This window comes from Nomascus leucogenys, chromosome 9, assembly GCF_006542625.1.
Source record: "Nomascus leucogenys isolate Asia chromosome 9, Asia_NLE_v1, whole genome shotgun sequence".
NCBI lineage: Eukaryota > Metazoa > Chordata > Mammalia > Primates > Hylobatidae > Nomascus > Nomascus leucogenys.
This window is the reverse complement of record NC_044389.1, coordinates 543,105-560,034: the sequence shown is the minus strand read 5'-3', so window position 1 is coordinate 560,034 and position 16,930 is coordinate 543,105. Positions and strand designations below refer to the sequence as shown.

The window sequence follows — 16,930 nt, the reverse complement described above, 5'->3', positions numbered from 1 at the left end:
GGGCTGGTTAGATCCCTGGAAGGAGCTGGACAACACATGCCAGCTTTTCCTTCCACACACATCACTAATTTTGAGTGAGGGGACAGAGAGAAGCCAGAAGTGTAATAGTCATTTATCCCCTCCCACATGGAAACAGACATTAGAAATGGAGGAAAAGCACTCCCCTTACTAACAATTTCATTTGTCTTTGTTTCCCACAATTTTAGAGACTGTTATTAAATTTGGAGAAACCAAATTTAGTGTCACTGAACCCAAAGAACCTGGAAAGTCGGTGGTTATAAGAATTCCAGTGATTCGCCAAGGAGACACTTCAAAGGTTTCCATTGTACGAGTCCACACCAAGGATGGCTCGGCCACCTCTGGAGAAGACTACCACCCTGTGTCAGAAGGTATGGGGCTCCCAGAGCCTGACTCCTGAAGGATCGTGCCAACTCTGTGTGCCAGTGCCAGTGCCCTTAAGAAAAAGAAGGGAAACATCCAATTGAAATCAAAATAGGGCACTCTTTTTTAGGGGGTATAATTTTAAGGGGTACAAGTGTAATTTTGTTACATGGTTGTATTATGTAGTAGTGAAGTCTAGTCTTTTAGTGTATCCATCCCCCGAATAATGTACCTTGTACCCATTAAGTAATTTCTCAATATCCACCCCCTGCCACTCCCCCACCCTCCCAAGCCTTCAGTGTTTATCATTCCACACTCTATGTCCACGTGTACACGTTATATAGCTACCACTTATAAGTGAGAACAAGCAGTATTTGACTTTCTGTTTCTGAGCTGTTTCAATTAAAATATAGACATACTCTTTTAAATTCCTCTCGTTTAGTAAAACAAACACAATGGGATTTAGTTCCAAGATTTTTTCTTTTTGACTTACAGGGTATATGTGTTAGGACTTAGGGAAATTTTGAGTAAATGTGCTAAATAACCTTCTGTTTTGAATTGGCTTTCTACTGGTTTTACCTTCATTGTAGTTACCAGATTAAATAATAATTTCCTATCTTTTTCTATGTCATTGCAATATGCATGATAACTGTGATAATAATCTATTTTAGTTTAGAGAACACTAGCAATCTAAATCTAAACCAAAAAATTTTGTGTTAACAAAGGACAGTAAAAGTATAGTGAAATATTAACCACAGAGACAATACATTCTCTAGGATTTAGGAGCCACTTAGAGATGTCTTTCATCCCTCTCCTTTTGCAAATGTTGGGCCATGTCACCATCTTTTTTTTGTTTTGGAGACAGAGTCTCACTCTGTTGGCCAGGCTAGCATGCAGTGGCGTAATCACAGCTCACTGCAATCTCTGTGTCTTAGGTTCAAGCGATCCTCCCACCTCAGCCTCCCAAGAAGCTAGGACTACAGGCATGCACCACCATGCCAGCCAATTTTTTGTATTTTTGGTAGAGACGGGGTTTTACCATGTTGGCCAGGCTGGCCTCAAACTCCTAGTCTCAAGTGATCTGCCCACCTTGTCCACCCAAAGTGCTTGGATTAAAGGCATGAACCACCAAACTCGGCCTGCCATTTACTTTTATCAGTAATTAAAACAAGTCAGTTCTGGCTGGGCGCGTTGGCTCACACCTGTAATCCCAGCACTTTGGGAGGCCGAGGTGGGTGGATCACCTGATGCCAGGAGTTTGAGACCAGCCTGACCAACATGGCAAAACCCCATCTCTACTAAAAATACTAAAATTAGCCAGGCATGGTGGTGCATGCCTGTAATCCCAGCTACTTGGGAGCCTGAGGCAGGAGAATGGCTTGAACCCGGGAGGCAGAGGCCGAGATCCGCCATTACACTCCAGCCTGAGAGACAAGCACAAAACTCCGTCTAAAAAAAAAAAAAAACTAATCAGTTCTTCTCTCTCACTTGCTCTCTCTCTGAATTATTTGCTTACAAAATAAAAGTAACTTTATGTCCAAAATTACATTTATGAATTATTTGGAGTCTAATTATTCACTGTGTTTTCTACTTTCCTACCTCTCACTATCAAGAGTCATTAGTTCTTGATGATCTTAGCACTTTAGGAATTCATCTTTATCTAGTTTACAAACAAAGCTGAGAAAACAACTGATAGGTATCACTGAATCAGTAATAAAGTTAGTGAGACGATATAAAAAATGGGTCTTCTACAAAGGAGCTTGTATATTCTTTATGTTTTTCTTGGAAGTAAAATTATTCCCTTTGCTAAACGGAAACAAAATTATAGCTATGTAGTAAACTGAAAAATAAAGTCAGAAAAAGGTTAAAACATTAAATAAACCTGTTGGTCTCTTTTATCCAATAAATGTCAATATATGTTTTATAATGTTTATATTAAAAATTTAAGGAATATTTTTCTGAAACGGTTTCTAATTTCTCCTTTTAAGGTTCAAACTGAAGTGAGTTCTTTGCAAAAAAAACAGAAAAAATTAAATATAGAAAAAAAGTTGAAATTTTTTGCATGCTAAAATAGCCTAAAGTGACAGAAAAAGATAAATGTGAATGAGAAAACCTGACCACCACCCAGCAAGTAATAACAAATATTTAAAATAAATATTTAATTTTTTAAATTCTAAGAAATTTGGTTTGTATAACTCAAGGCATTACAAAACCTTGAATGTTTACATGTCTAAGATAAGCAATGAAAACGAGTAAAGCAAGGAAAATATGAGAGAAAACTGAGTGACTGTAATGTCATTAAGCCAGCAAGCCCACTCCTTGCCAAGAAAAGCCTGTATTATCACAGCCTAGCGTTCATAGTCTTCTGCCACGCAGGAAGGTGCCAAAAACTCAAAAATCTCTATTTTCCTATGCAATTCCCGGATATTTAAGTGTTAGAAACCAATTTTTTAATGTCACATCATGCAGGTCAAATCAAACAAATGGTTAGCTGTTTTCTTCTCTGGAACAAGAACTGTAAGTTCTCTCAGGGTATAAGAAATCTGAGACTGATGGGCTCATATAATATGTGAAGGCTAATAGGAATAATTGCTGTATCTAGAGACAGAGAACTAATTTTAAAAAGAAAAAGAAAAAAATCTTTAAAGATAAAGAGAAGAAAATTGCTCCTCGTACCTGATAATTTAAAAATTGAAGCAGAAAAAGGAAAATGCACTGGCAATTCATTTTCTTCTTCCAGACTCTAAAGGATTTGTAATTTAGAATTAGAATAACTGAACTGCGGCTACATCAGAAACTGGCATCTGTTGACTCTTCTAATTGGGATAACTATGCTTTATAGGCTTTATATTTTCTCTTTTGAAACAGTATCTTAAGAGGTATAGTAAAACCAACAAAATAGTTTATCCACGGTTTACAGTATGATCAGCTGCTTAATTATGAGTTCAATAAAATCTGATAATTTTCATGTTTTTTAGTAATTTTGAAATGAGTGGTTAAGAAAAGAGTTCTGATTTTTTTTTTTAGGATTCTAGATTTAACTTTCATGACAAAGAAGCAATTCTTGTTTAGTAAGAAAGAGCAGGGTGAAAGGAAAAAAGTCACTAGCATTTATCTAAAATAACTTGTCTACGTTTCCCTGAAAAACACAAAGAAGTGTTTTTGAAATATAATTTGTTATTGTATAAAAAACTCAACAATTATTTATCCAGCTCATCTACATATATACATAACGTAAATCCCATTCACACTCTATTATACCTATGATCATATTCATTTGTCTTGAGTCTTACTGGTTTAGAAATTCTGGGGAATAAGAGGTTAATTTTTCTGATTATGTCCCAATATTAGAACTACTGATTGTCCCTTCCGTAATTCAGCATCTTTTCAAACTGTGGGCCCACAAACCAATGTCTTATTATTAAAATTTTCCTTCAGATGAAATCGGCATTCCCAGCAACCTGGATGGAACTGGAGACCATTATTCTAAGTGAAATAACTTAGAATCAGGAATGGAAAACCAAACATTGTATATTCTCACTCATAAGTGGGAGCTAAGCTATGAGGATGCAAAGGCCTAACAATGATACAATGAACTTTTGGGACTCCGGGGAAAGGGTGAGAGGGAGGTGAGGGTTGTAAGACTACAAATTGGGTACAGCGTATACTGCTTGGGTGATGGGTGAAACAAAATCTCAGAAATCACCACTCAAGAACTTACTCATGCAACCAAACACCTCCTGTTCCTCCAAAACCCTAGGGAAATAAAAAAATTAAAAAAATAAAGTCTTGGGAAAAAAGAAAACATTAAAGTAAAGTGCACAGAGTAAGAATTAGTGATGTTTGTTAAACATTTGATTTCATTTTACACACACACCCAAATATACTGGACCACAGTGTAAAATGTATTTTTCATTGTAGGCCACAGTAAAAAAAAAAAAAAAAAAAAAAAAGCAAGCTTGATAGAAAACTTCTCATATTCATATGCAAATGATTAAATCTGTGATTTTGCATTTGTAGAAATTGAGTTTAAGAAAGGGGAAACCCAGCACGTGGTTGAAATCGAAGTTGTCTCTGACGGGGTGAGAGAGATGAGAGAGGCCTTCACTGTTCACCTAAAACCTGATGAAAATATGATAGCAGAGACGCAGGTAAGTAATGTAATGTGTATGTAAATTCATGGCTAGCAGTTTGTCAGAGAAAATGCATAAAAGCAATCACATAATGTACAATAAAGTGAGGAGACTTTGTACAAGCCTTACAGGAAAGAGATATGCATAATCTCTTTTTACCACGTAAATGTATTTTGTTCTGATTAGATCATAGTCAAGAAATGCCTATCTTTTTCTTTGAAAAATCATGTTTGTGGAAACTCAAGGACTGAAGCCACTGAGCCCCAAACCAGTGCACTTCCCTTCCCCATGTCAGTCAGTAATGATTCATTGACCTTGGGATTAACCATCAGAGGGAAAGCAGCATCTCAGAGTAAAGAGGGAACTATTAACTCAGTGCCACAGCTCATAAAACATATTCGAACCCACAGAGCAGTTTGCTAACCCTCCAAATCAAGGTCCGTTTCTCCTGACTTTATCAGAATTTGATGTCCACAGCCTCATGATCAAAATGTTGCAGTCCTAAATCTTGTTGTCCATACTTATTTAATTTATATTGTCTCATTAACCAGATTTTCCTCAAAATGAACATAATTCCACGGAATGTTGACCTTTACATCGGAAATAATTTTTAAAACTACATGTCTTTTTGGAATGTATTAATATTTATGTCTTTGCTTAAATTTACTGTGTTACTTTTTTTTATTTGTTTCACTTTAATATGAGTTCAAGCTGGGAAACTTTTTTCCCTAAATATTTTTATCATTTTGTAATCTTTACCGCCTGGTGGTTTTTCTACTACAGTGCCTTGCTTTTTATCAAGTTATTTAAAATTCAAGTACGGGCAATCTTTATCAAATATAGTTTTGTGTCTTCATCACATAAGATGAACCTTTTATTATTATTTTTATGGAGTAGCATATGAAATTCTTTTGGGTGAAAAGAATAGTCACTCAAACTACTTCCGGTGATGAAAGCTTCTTTTAAAAATACGCATGTAAAGATAGTTCAGGAAACTATGCTATGTAGTCAGATATTGGAAGGTTATTAGGGAGCCAGTGCAAATTCACAGCAAGGTGTTCTTGTCACCTCGCCCAGCAGCAGGTGTTCATAGATTCCTCTTCTGTCTGGAACTCAAATTCTCCCCTGCCTGGGTTTCAGGCGGTGCCTTCTGCCCTTGGCTGCTTCAAAGAGTTTCTTATTACCTGGCATCTGCTTCATCCAGGCTCACACTATCCCATGACCTCTGTGATATTCCTTCCTTCAGAATGTCCTCCAGCTTTACTCCCACTGTCAAAGAATTGACTCCTTCATAAAATTTCCCTTCACAACCCCAAGACACATTTAGCTACTGTCATCACAACTGGAGAAAAAAATAAATAAATTAGAGCCCAAACACCTCACGGGCCACTGGCCAACCTTTGGATTGACTGCCCCGGGCTCAGCTGCCCTCCCTGGAACCATAAGATGTGAACAAGGTGCCAAGGTCATGTGCTGCAGGCCACTTAGGGCCTGTTGTTCTCCAGGGGCTCTGAGTATGACAATCTGCATCATAATGAGGCCATGGGTTTGCCAGGGATCGTGAGTATTGTCCTGAATCGTAGAAGCATCAAAAGTTTAATATTTCACTGATCAGTGATAATTATCTTTTCCTTCTAGGTGACGAAAGCCATTGTGTACATAGAAGAAATGAGCAGCATGGCAGATGTCACTTTTCCATCTGTCCCTCAAATTGTATCCCTGTTGATGTATGATGACACTTCCAAAGCTAAGGAGAGTGCTGAACCCGTGTCTGGCTATCCTGTCATCTGTATCACAGTGAGTAGGAGATTCACAAAATTGAGGAAAATTGTAAGATAATTATTTCAAATAATTCTAATCAATATAGCATTGGCTTTGTTATGAAGAAATGAAAGTAGAAAAATACTACATGGTTTAAGCCTTGAACTTTGCAAATATAACACTAATCAAATAAAGCTCCCAGCTTTCTTTCTTCACCCAACAAAGGTTCATTAACTGATGTGTACATAGTGTGTTCTCAGTCTGTCACCAACAGAAAAGTAAATAAGATATGAAGTCTGCATTCAAGATATTTAGAGATGAAGAAAAGAATATAGGAATTGGTAACTCTAATATAAGGCAAGATATAACCACTATCATGAAAATGATACAAATTAGAAGTCAGAGTTGCAGCTCCATATATGAGGGGAGGTTTGGGATGGTCAGGTGGAATTTTGACTGTTTAGGATACAAGTCTGACAAGGGAAGATCATTCTAGGAAGAAGGGACTGCAACGTGAGCTACAGCTAGAAAAAAATAGCATAAGAAATAGCAAATTATCACTACCTTTAAAATTTGCCTTTTCATGACTCTAAGTTATAAGCTCCTTGTGAGCTAAAATTATGACATACTTATGTTTATATCATAACAGCACTTCTGTAATCACTTATATATAAAAAGATACACAAGACATGTTTATTGAGTCAACAAGGCAGAGATAATTTGGTGTCAAAGTATAGGGAGTTTTAAATGTCATATTAAGAAATTTGGACTTCATTTTTTGGGTAGCAAAGAGTTCTCACACAGAAGAATGATCAGAGGGGTTAAGCTGGCAGGTTAACAGGGCAGTCGTGTGTCAGTGGACTGGAAGAAAAGAAGCTGAATTAGACAGAGAAGTGCTGCTGTAAATGGAAAGGAAGGCATCAACTTAAGCAATATTGCAAAAGAAGAATCAGCCGAGTTCATGACTCACTGGATAAGGGGGATAAGATGAGAGACAGGAAGGGAGGGAGGAAAAAAGAGAGAATAAGGATAATTGGCAAACCTGATGATTCAAGAGATTATGGTATAAATAACAATTTTACACGTATTAAGTTAGAAATAGAAACATCCAATAAGCTGTTTGAAATGCAAATTATGTTTATAAATGTTATCTTGCCTGGGAATCAAAATTCGGAAGCTGTATGAACAGCATGTGGAAATTGGGGAAAGCAGCAGTGAAAACTCGATGGCAGAGAACGGGAGAAGAATGCGTTCCACCGGTTCTACACTCTGTTCCTAACACAGTCATTCATTTTCCATAGGCTTGCAACCCCAAATATTCAGACTATGATAAAACAGGCTCTATCTGCGCAAGTGAGAACATCAATGACACTTTGACCCGGTACCGGTGGCTGATTAGTGCACCTGCGGGCCCTGATGGTGTGACCAGCCCTATGAGAGAAGTGGACTTCGACACCTTTTTTACATCATCCAAGATGGTCACACTGGACTCCATATACTTTCAGCCTGGCTCCCGGGTACAGTGCGCAGCTCGTGCTGTGAACACCAATGGGGATGAAGGCCTGGAGCTCATGAGCCCTATTGTAACCATCAGTAGAGAAGAAGGTCAGTCATTGCCATTTTCCCCTGAAGATCGCTGGAATACTGTGCAATATTACAAATGTCTACTTTCTGGTTATTAATACTTCCAATGTCCCACATATTCCATATACTTTGTAAGTAGTTAATACAAAATTATGTATTAGAAAACAAAATATTTATTCATTCTACCTTTAAGTATCTATCATATGCCAGACACAATGCTTTGTGCTGGCAATAAAATAAAGACAGGATCCCTGCCTTTGAGGAATTCTTGGTCCAGTTGAAGATGCAGACACATTTTAGTCTAGACAGGGCACAGGAATGCACAGGTAGAAGTGATTAGTTTTACCCTGTGTGGGTCAGGAAAGGCTCATCAAAAGGGGAGACTCAAGCTGAATCTGAAGGGTAGAGGAAAACAAGCATGAGCAACAACTCATAAAAGCAAGAAAGAATGTGGGATATTCTGGGAACGGCAAGCAGAGAAATGGGGAAGCTTCTGAGAGGGAGAGGAGGAAAAGCCAGGAGACAAGGCAAAATGGTATGCAAGGCTCAGCTCTGAACAGAGCTCATGCCATGCAAGGAGCTCAGCTGGTTGTTGGGTGAGTAGGATTTTGCTGGGGACGGGAGGGGAAGGGCAGACCAGATAGAGGGGTACGTGCAAATTAACGCCTTGGTATTACAAGAGAGACTGTATTTAAGCCTGAAGCAAAGACACATTGGGGATGCAGAATAGGATGTGGCTGGGGACAACATTGGAAAGACAGGAAATTTATTTAAATAAATCCTTCACTCTGCAGAATAATTTTTAATGAGATTTTTCTTAAAAACGGTTGTATATATATGATTCTATTTCTAAATCATCCATTTGCACACTGCATTCAAAAGTAAATTTGCTGCATAGAGGTCATATGTCCCACCTGTGACTACTATATATTCAGGATCAAATATTTAAATAATGCCTTAAAATGATTCTCTCTTTTAATAAATCAGACAGCCTCTATGCTGGGACCTGACTCTGATTTCATTGCTATTCTAGTACATATTTGTCTATTTTCTCTGTTTTATACAAATAGATGAGCAATTGTATCTTTCCAAGTTCTCCTGAAATTATAATTCAGCATCTTGGTTCCTTTCATGATGTTCAAATAGAAACCCCACTCTTTTCCTAAAGGAAATACTGGAGAAAGAGTTTCATGTTCAAATTCTTGAAAGTCACTGGGAGATATGAGACAGAAAGAGATGAATATAAAATGGATTATAATGTATAATACACATACTATAAAAAATCACATATATAGAGAAAACTCTACTGTACATATTTTGCCCTCTGATTTTTAAGGAGACTTTAGTTTTTGTTCCTAAAATAAGCACAGTTTTAGTTTTATTCACTTATAAGTAATGTAAACATAACTAATGATAAGTATATTATTCTAGAGTAAAAATAACATTTACTTGGTTTAACTACACTTACTTTTATCCTATTGACTTTCAATCACTTTTACTGTATCTGTTCATACTTTATATTTGAATGGTTTTGTGAATATGGCCATGACTTAGAATAACCAGCACACATTAAGTTACATTGAATGGTAACAAATTTTTTCTCAAAGTTTGAACAATCCATAAATTGTCAAGTGACCACTAAACTGTGTGCTGGGATTACTTCTCACCCTGTGGCCTTCTAATTCCTGATGACATGATGTACACTCTTAGCCATGCCCTGCTCCGCAGAGAAGTTGAAAGTACACAGAAAAATAATAGCTCCTATTTTTTAAAACATTCTTTAGGGATTATTGATTACCTTCTTTTCACATAAATATGTTTTTTTTCAAGGTCTTTGTCAGCCCCGTGTACCTGGGGTTGTTGGAGCAGAGCCGTTCTCAGCTAAATTGCGCTACACAGGCCCTGAGGATCCAGACTACACAAACCTCATCAAGCTCACTGTCACAATGCCACACATAGATGGTAGGTGACTTGGGTAAGCAAATCCATGCAATTGTTTTGGACTCCTCACTACCTGGTGTATTTGCCTTCATCTTCTAGACAACCAAGCTTAAATATTCAATTTGCAACTTGAGCTTTAAGCCCTTCTGCTTCTTTCAACTGTTTTAGCTTTGTTCTACCCTGTTTTTATAACTATGGCAATGTAAGCATTCTTTAAAATTAGATAGATATAATACATATCCAGACACGATAAAACAAAGCTTTGGTACCTAGTCTAGCTTTTATGAAAGAGTACAAATGCATCTTCAATCGTAAACTTGAAGTTACAGTAAAGTATTTGATATCTTAGTGCCTACCTTCAACATGTTTGCAATTTTATAGCTGGAGTTTTATGTCTCTCTCAATATTTATCATGTCACTATAAGACATTTCCTTGATATTTAAATAAAATTAAAAATGAAACTAACAGGTATTAAATATTGTGTTTATTTTCTCTGGCTAAGTACCTGTGACCAGAATGTGTGCATCAATAACTTTATCATACTTTAGGAATATTTTACCATGTGCGGAAGGCGTTTTCAAGTTATTTTCCACTCAATTCACTTTATCCTCGTAGCAAATCGTTAATATTAATTTTATTACTTGGTATGTTAGTTATATTTTATGTAGCTAAGGGAGAGGAAATATGATTACGAGCTGCAAGGTAGAATCTACTCCCCCAGAACAAGAATATCTGCTATGTCTGCCTATTACAACCTGAGATTTTTCGGGGGATTGGAAGGGCAGGTGGTCAGGAATCTGCATTCCTTCCTTTATAACATAATGCTGGTCCCTGAACCACCCGGTCTCTAGGTCCATGTGGAGGTGTGACTTGGGCTGCAAAGGGCTGAGAAGGGACGCATCGGAGAAACACAGACCTGTAAGAGTTATTTCCTGAAAGAAAGAGTGGTCTCTTCTGCCACTCCTAGGGCTTGGCTTTGCATTTTCTGAATGCAGTGTTCAATGCTCAATAGTCACAGCTCTGCCAGAAGTGTAGTTGAGGCTGACCACTTCTTCTGTGGGGCCGGAGTCTTGCTCCGAGTGAATCTGAGAGGAAGAGGTGGGAAAGGCTCGAAGAGAAGAACTGGTTCATAGTCTTTTGCTGTATTGCTTACACCAAGGCTCAACACACTATGTCCTGTGGCCAAATACAGTCTGCTGCCTGTTTTCATATGATCTGCAAGCTAGGAATAGGTTTTATATTTTTAAGTGTTTGGGGGAAAAAAAAAAAGAAGTCTACTTTTGAAACATAAAGATGGTATGGAGTTCAAATCCATTGCCCATAATAAAGTTTTATTGCACACAGTTCTGTTTATTCCTTCACATAGAAGTGGCTTTCATTCTGATGGCAGCATTGAACAGTAAACAGAGACCTCAGGGACCACAATGCTAAAATATCTATTATTTGACCCTTCACGGAACAAATTTTCAGTCCTTAGCCTGTACTATATAATGGTGGTAGTTTTCAACCTTTTTTTTAATTTTTTTTGAGACAGAGTCTCACTCTGTTACCCAGGCTACAGTGCATAGCGCAATCTCAGCTCATTGCAACCTCCACTCCCAGATTCAAGTGATTCTCCTGCCTCAGCCTCTCAAGTAGCTGGGAGTGCAGGCACCCGCCACCACGCCTGGGTAATTTTTGTATTTTTAGTAGAGACGGGGTTTCGCCATGTTGGTCAGGCTGGTCTCAAACTCCTGACCTCAAGTGATCCCCCCGCCATGGCCTCCCAAAGTGCTGGGATTACAGACGTGAGCCACCACGCATGGCCAGTTTTCAACTTTTATGATCCAGGACGTCTTAGAAATTATTGAAGATCTCAAAGAGATTTTGTTTATGTGGGTGATATCTATAAATATTTATTGGATTTTAAATTAAAACTGAGGAATTGTTATTTATTCACTTATTTAAAAATTACAAAAAGAAATACATTACATATTAACGTGAAATACATCCTTTAAAAAATACTATGTTATAAAACAAAAAAATGATGAGTGGCACTGTTATATTCTTGAAGGTATCATTAATGTCTGACTTAATAGAAGATAACTGGATTCTCTGCTTCTGCATTCAATCTGTTGCAATGTATCATGTAGTCTCTGAAAAACCGCATTTGTGAGAGAATATGGGTGGCAAAGTCAAATAATAGCTTAGTATCATTATGAAAATAGCATTTAAGTCATGGATCTCTTGAAATTTTCCTGGGGAACCCTAGGGTTCTTAGTATACCACTTTTTTATTTTTTTGTTTTTTGTAGGGTTTTTTTTTTTTTTTTGAGATGGAGTTTCACTCTTGTTGTCCAGGCTGGAGTTCAGTGGCATGACCTCAGCTCACTGCAACCTCCGCCTTCCGGGTTTAAGCAATTCTCCTGCCTCGGCCTCCCAAGTAGCTGGGATTACAGGCACCTGCCACCATGCCCGGCTATTGTAACTTTGGTAGAGACGGGGTTTTATCATGTTGGCCAGGCTGGTCTTAAACTCCTGACCTCAGATGATCCACCCACCTAGACCTTCCAAAGTGCTGGGATTACAGGCATGAGCCACGTCACCGGGCCTGGACACCACTTTGATCATCACTGCTGTACAGTATCTTATGACACTTGTTTTCTTAAGAGATAAAGGTTCAAAATTCTTGGCTACTTGAAAGAATGTTAACAATGATTTCGATTTATCATAGGCATGCTCCCTGTGATCTCCACTAGAGAGCTTTCCAACTTTGAGCTCACCCTCAGCCCTGATGGTACAAGAGTTGGAAACCACAAGTGCTCCAACCTCCTGCATTATACTGAAGTGAAGACTCACTATGGTTTCTTGACTGATGCTACCAAAAATCCGGAAATAATTGGAGAGACATATCCTTACCAGTACAGCTTGCCTATCAGAGGTCCCAATACCTTACGCTTCTACCGGAACCTGAATCTAGAGGCCTGTTTATGGGAGTTCGTTAGCTACTATGACATGTCAGAACTCCTTGCTGACTGTGGTGGCACCATTGGAACGGATGGACAGGTACAGATTTATAACATCTGGGTTTGGTCACTGGATAAACCAATTGGTTTGTTTTGTCACACAGATTTGTACTAAGTCCCAACTCCAGTTTTCCATCTTGGTGTTGTAGGTAATTATTGACAACAAGGGACCAGACAACTGGCATGGATGGTGTGAAAATCCATGTCTATTTCTTAACAATGGGCCAGAATATATGTAGTTTTTGACAATGGGTTAGAAACATTATATCTATGTCAAAAGGATGCTGTATAATTATTGCCTTAAGCTCAAAATCTACTCTGATACTATAAAAATCCAAATACTGACTTCTCTTCAAAGTATACACTATCTTTTTTTGTGTTTATGTGTAGATGCCTGTGATGTTGTATCATGAGCCACCTAAAGTGAGGTTTTACAATCCTGGGAGTCAGTCTAATTTTTATCCCTCTTTTCTAACTTTCTTCTTCCCTTACCTTTTACAAAACTTTCTCTTCTTCTAGCCTCCTGTTTTACTCTCCTTCTTTTCTGTTTTTCTCATATTCCTCACTTTTTGATTCATTTATCTATCATTAACATAGTCAAGTGTTTTTATTAAAAGCTTATTGTTATTTTCACTCTACAGTTACTGATTCTTCCTCATACTACACAGACATTCACACACAAAATACACATACACACACACAATCCTTACCCCCACAACATCACCAGCAACAAAGTTGTGAAAATGATAAGGAAGCAAGATCTTCTTCAGGGTTACAATAGAGAACCTAAAATATGTAAGGCATGATTTAAAATTGTTATGAGTATCTGAACTAGAAGCAATGCTATATCTTACCTGGACTAAACAAGGAGTTACGTAAGTAGGTTTATGCATTGAAGTGTTGAATGGTATATAGACTATATAAAGCCCTTCCAGATTGAGCTAAAGTTAGGCTGCATTTTTTGTGCTATATTCATAAGGTGTTGAAATATGTAACAACCAGTAGCAAGAAATAACTAGATAACTAGTATGAGATAATCCCACAGTAAAGCTGTGGACTTTGACAAGCTCAGCTGGTGTTGATGTTGAATTGGACTCCGAGGTGGTGAGACATGACCATAGCCACCTTGTCCAAAAGCATCAATGTTTACTAACTTGCAGGGATTGCTAAAAATGCCAAAAGAAATAGCAATAGAGAAGCAGCATAAGATGGTGGAATCTGGATATTGGAATCAAGCAAATGCTGACCCAAATTTGGCTCTGATATTTTCTAGCTATATGTCTTCGAGCAACCTACTTAAACACGTGTAAGTGTTCATCCTGTAGATTCCTCTTTCCTAACCTGTTTTTGCCTGAAAGAAACATGGAAAAATAAAGATTCAATCCCTGGAAGAAAAATAAAGGCTCATATTAACAAATCTACCTTACCATTTTTCTTTATAGCTCAGGTATCTCTACTTCCTTCATGTCTTCCTTACAAAGCTGCCTTCAATCCGTTACTAAATTATTTGTTTCCTTTCTGGTTGCTTTTCTCTCAGATTCTTGCTTACCTCACAGCATCTATTGGCATAAACAAAATTGGATATAGAAATAGGATTACGTCGTAGTTCTCATTCCTTGTTAAAATCATTTCATACGCCAGGAGCAGTGACTTCATGCCTGTAATCTCAGCACTTCGGGAGGCCGAGGCGGGCGGATCACCTGAGGTCGGGAGTTCGAGAGCAGCCTGACCAACATGGAGAAACCCCGTCTCTACTAAAAAAAAAAACAAAGATTAGCCGGGTGTGGTGGTGGGCTCCTGTAATCCCAGCTACTCAGGAGGCTGAGGCACGAGAACTACTTGAACCCGGGAGGCAGAGGTTGCGGTGAGCTGAGATCATGCCACTGCACTCCAGCCTAGGCGACAGAGCGAGACTCTGTCAAAATAAAATAAAATAAAATAACGTTAGCCGGGCGTGGTGGCGCATGCCTGTAATCCCAGCTACTCAGGAGGCTGAGGCAGGAGAATCGCTTGGGAGGCGGAGGTTGTGGTGAGCCGAGATCGCGCCATTGCACTCCAGCCTGGACAACAAGAGTAAAACTCCACCTCAAAAAAACAAAAACAAAAACAAAAAACAAAAAACAATCACTTCATGCTATTGAACTTCTCTGTGGATCTCATCTAGTTTATAGTCTTTTTTTACCCTTAAGAATGTTTTCTATCTTCTCCACAAAGTGGCAGCACTTCTCTGTCTTTTGTACATGTTACCCAGGTAGCCTTTTCTATCAATAATAAAAACCCTGCACTTGCCTACCTAAGCTTTATCCTATTATATCTGTCCACCTTTTTAATGCGGCAAGGCTGTTTTATTTTGAATGCAAAGCCTGCCCTCTGCTGTGTTCATTCTTCAAATCAAATCTTACTGTAAAATTTAGATCAGCTAAAGTGACTATGATTTGGTAGATTTTTAAAATTCCAGTTCCTTTATCAAATTATTTGTGCTCAGTATTTTTTTTCTTCCTATGACTTCTGCCAGCTAGAAAAGTCATTACTCTGCTTCTCTATTGGAACTGACAACAGTTCTACTCCATTAGGTGAAAATCAGCAATTGTAGGTTTTCAGTTAAGTTTTGCCTGCTAGAAAAGCTTATGTTCCATAATATTAGAAGAGAGTGCAATATAAGAATTACAACATAATTCAGTTCTTAATAGTCTGCGCTACTTTCTTAAGGAAGATGGCTAACTTGTATGAGTTCCTTCTGAAAGACTTCTGCTTTTGCATTGTTAAACATAAATTTAATAGCATAACCATGATGATCAATGTCATAGTGATGACCAGATTCAGAGTAAATCATTGAGATTTTAGGATCTTGTTATAAAATTCTAAAATCCTTATTGTAAATTAAATGGTAATACAATTTAATAAAACATGTTGCTTACTCTCTTGGGGTGAAACTTAGAGATGTTGTGTTAGTCAGGGTTCTCCCCAGAGACAGACCAATAGAATAGATAGATGAGAAAGGATTCCTTATGAGAATTAGCTCACGAGATCGTAGAGACTGAACAGTTCCATGGCAGGCCATCTGCAAGATGGAGAACCAGGGAAGCCAGTGGTGTGGCCCACTCCAAGAGGCCAAAGGCCTAAGAACCCAGGTTAAGTCCCCAAGTCTAAACACCAGAGAACTGGGAGTTCTGATATCCAAAGGCAGGAAAAGAAGAGTTTCCCAGCTCCGAGAGAGAGAGAGATAATTCACAACAACTCTTTGAGATAAGTACTATTTTTGTCCTTTTCTTTTCCTTTTTGTCTATCTAGGCCTCAGCCAATTTGGTGGTGCCCACTTACATTGAGTGAGGATGGGTCTTCCTTACTCAGTCCGTGGATTCAAATGCAATCTTTTCTGGAAACACTCTCATGGACACACCCAGAAATAATGCTTTACCCACTATCTGAGTATCCCTTAATCTAGTAAAGCTGACACCTAAAATTAACCATCATAGATGGCCATCCCATTTTCTTCTACCTTCTTCATTGAGGTTAACTTTCTACTTTTCCCCTTGCTGTTGATGGTCTCCTACACCCTCACCTCAACATACACACACATATTATTTACACATAGGTGAGGGAGAAGAAAATAAAAATTAAAGTAGAAGAAATTCAACCCTCTGAGATATTGCCCTAATTTTCCTCCATTAGTTTTGGCTTATAGTGAAGAGAACAAAATATCTAATAATAGTACTAACAATAACAGTAAGGACAATGATAATTGTAATAGCTCATATTTACTTATTGTTTACTACATGCCTGCCATTCTTCTAAATACTTTGTATATTTCCACTCATTCTAGCCTCACCACTTTGAGATAAGTACAATTTTTGAAGCAAAAAGAATTCAAATAACTAGCCCAGGTTCGTGTAGCTTGTAAACCTATGCTGTTGAACACATCATAATGCTTTTCTGGGCATTAAATTGAATGTGAGTGAATGTGAGGAATGGATATGGTCACAGATGCAATTGCAAGAAAGCCAGATGAACTTTTTCCTTTGTTCTTGGTACAAGTATGCTGCCTGACAGCATTCATGAAAATACGTGCCAGGTTACATCCACACCCAATGTTGGTAAAACGGTGCAAATCCATGTCCTAACAAC

General features: G+C 38.0%; 1 protein-coding gene across 1 annotated transcript in view; it reads left to right on the top strand.

Annotated features, from left to right (window-relative positions):
- The window catches only part of FREM2 (FRAS1 related extracellular matrix 2), a 185,972-nt gene that overhangs the window by 156,624 nt on the left and 12,418 nt on the right, over nucleotides 1-16,930 (top strand). Inside the window, exons 11-16 of the mRNA XM_003270299.4 lie at nucleotides 207-389; nucleotides 4,402-4,532; nucleotides 6,153-6,311; nucleotides 7,577-7,880; nucleotides 9,690-9,821; nucleotides 12,514-12,845. Of these exons, the coding sequence (XP_003270347.2) occupies nucleotides 207-389; nucleotides 4,402-4,532; nucleotides 6,153-6,311; nucleotides 7,577-7,880; nucleotides 9,690-9,821; nucleotides 12,514-12,845 (1,241 nt within the window). The remainder of the gene's footprint in view (nucleotides 1-206; nucleotides 390-4,401; nucleotides 4,533-6,152; nucleotides 6,312-7,576; nucleotides 7,881-9,689; nucleotides 9,822-12,513; nucleotides 12,846-16,930) is intronic.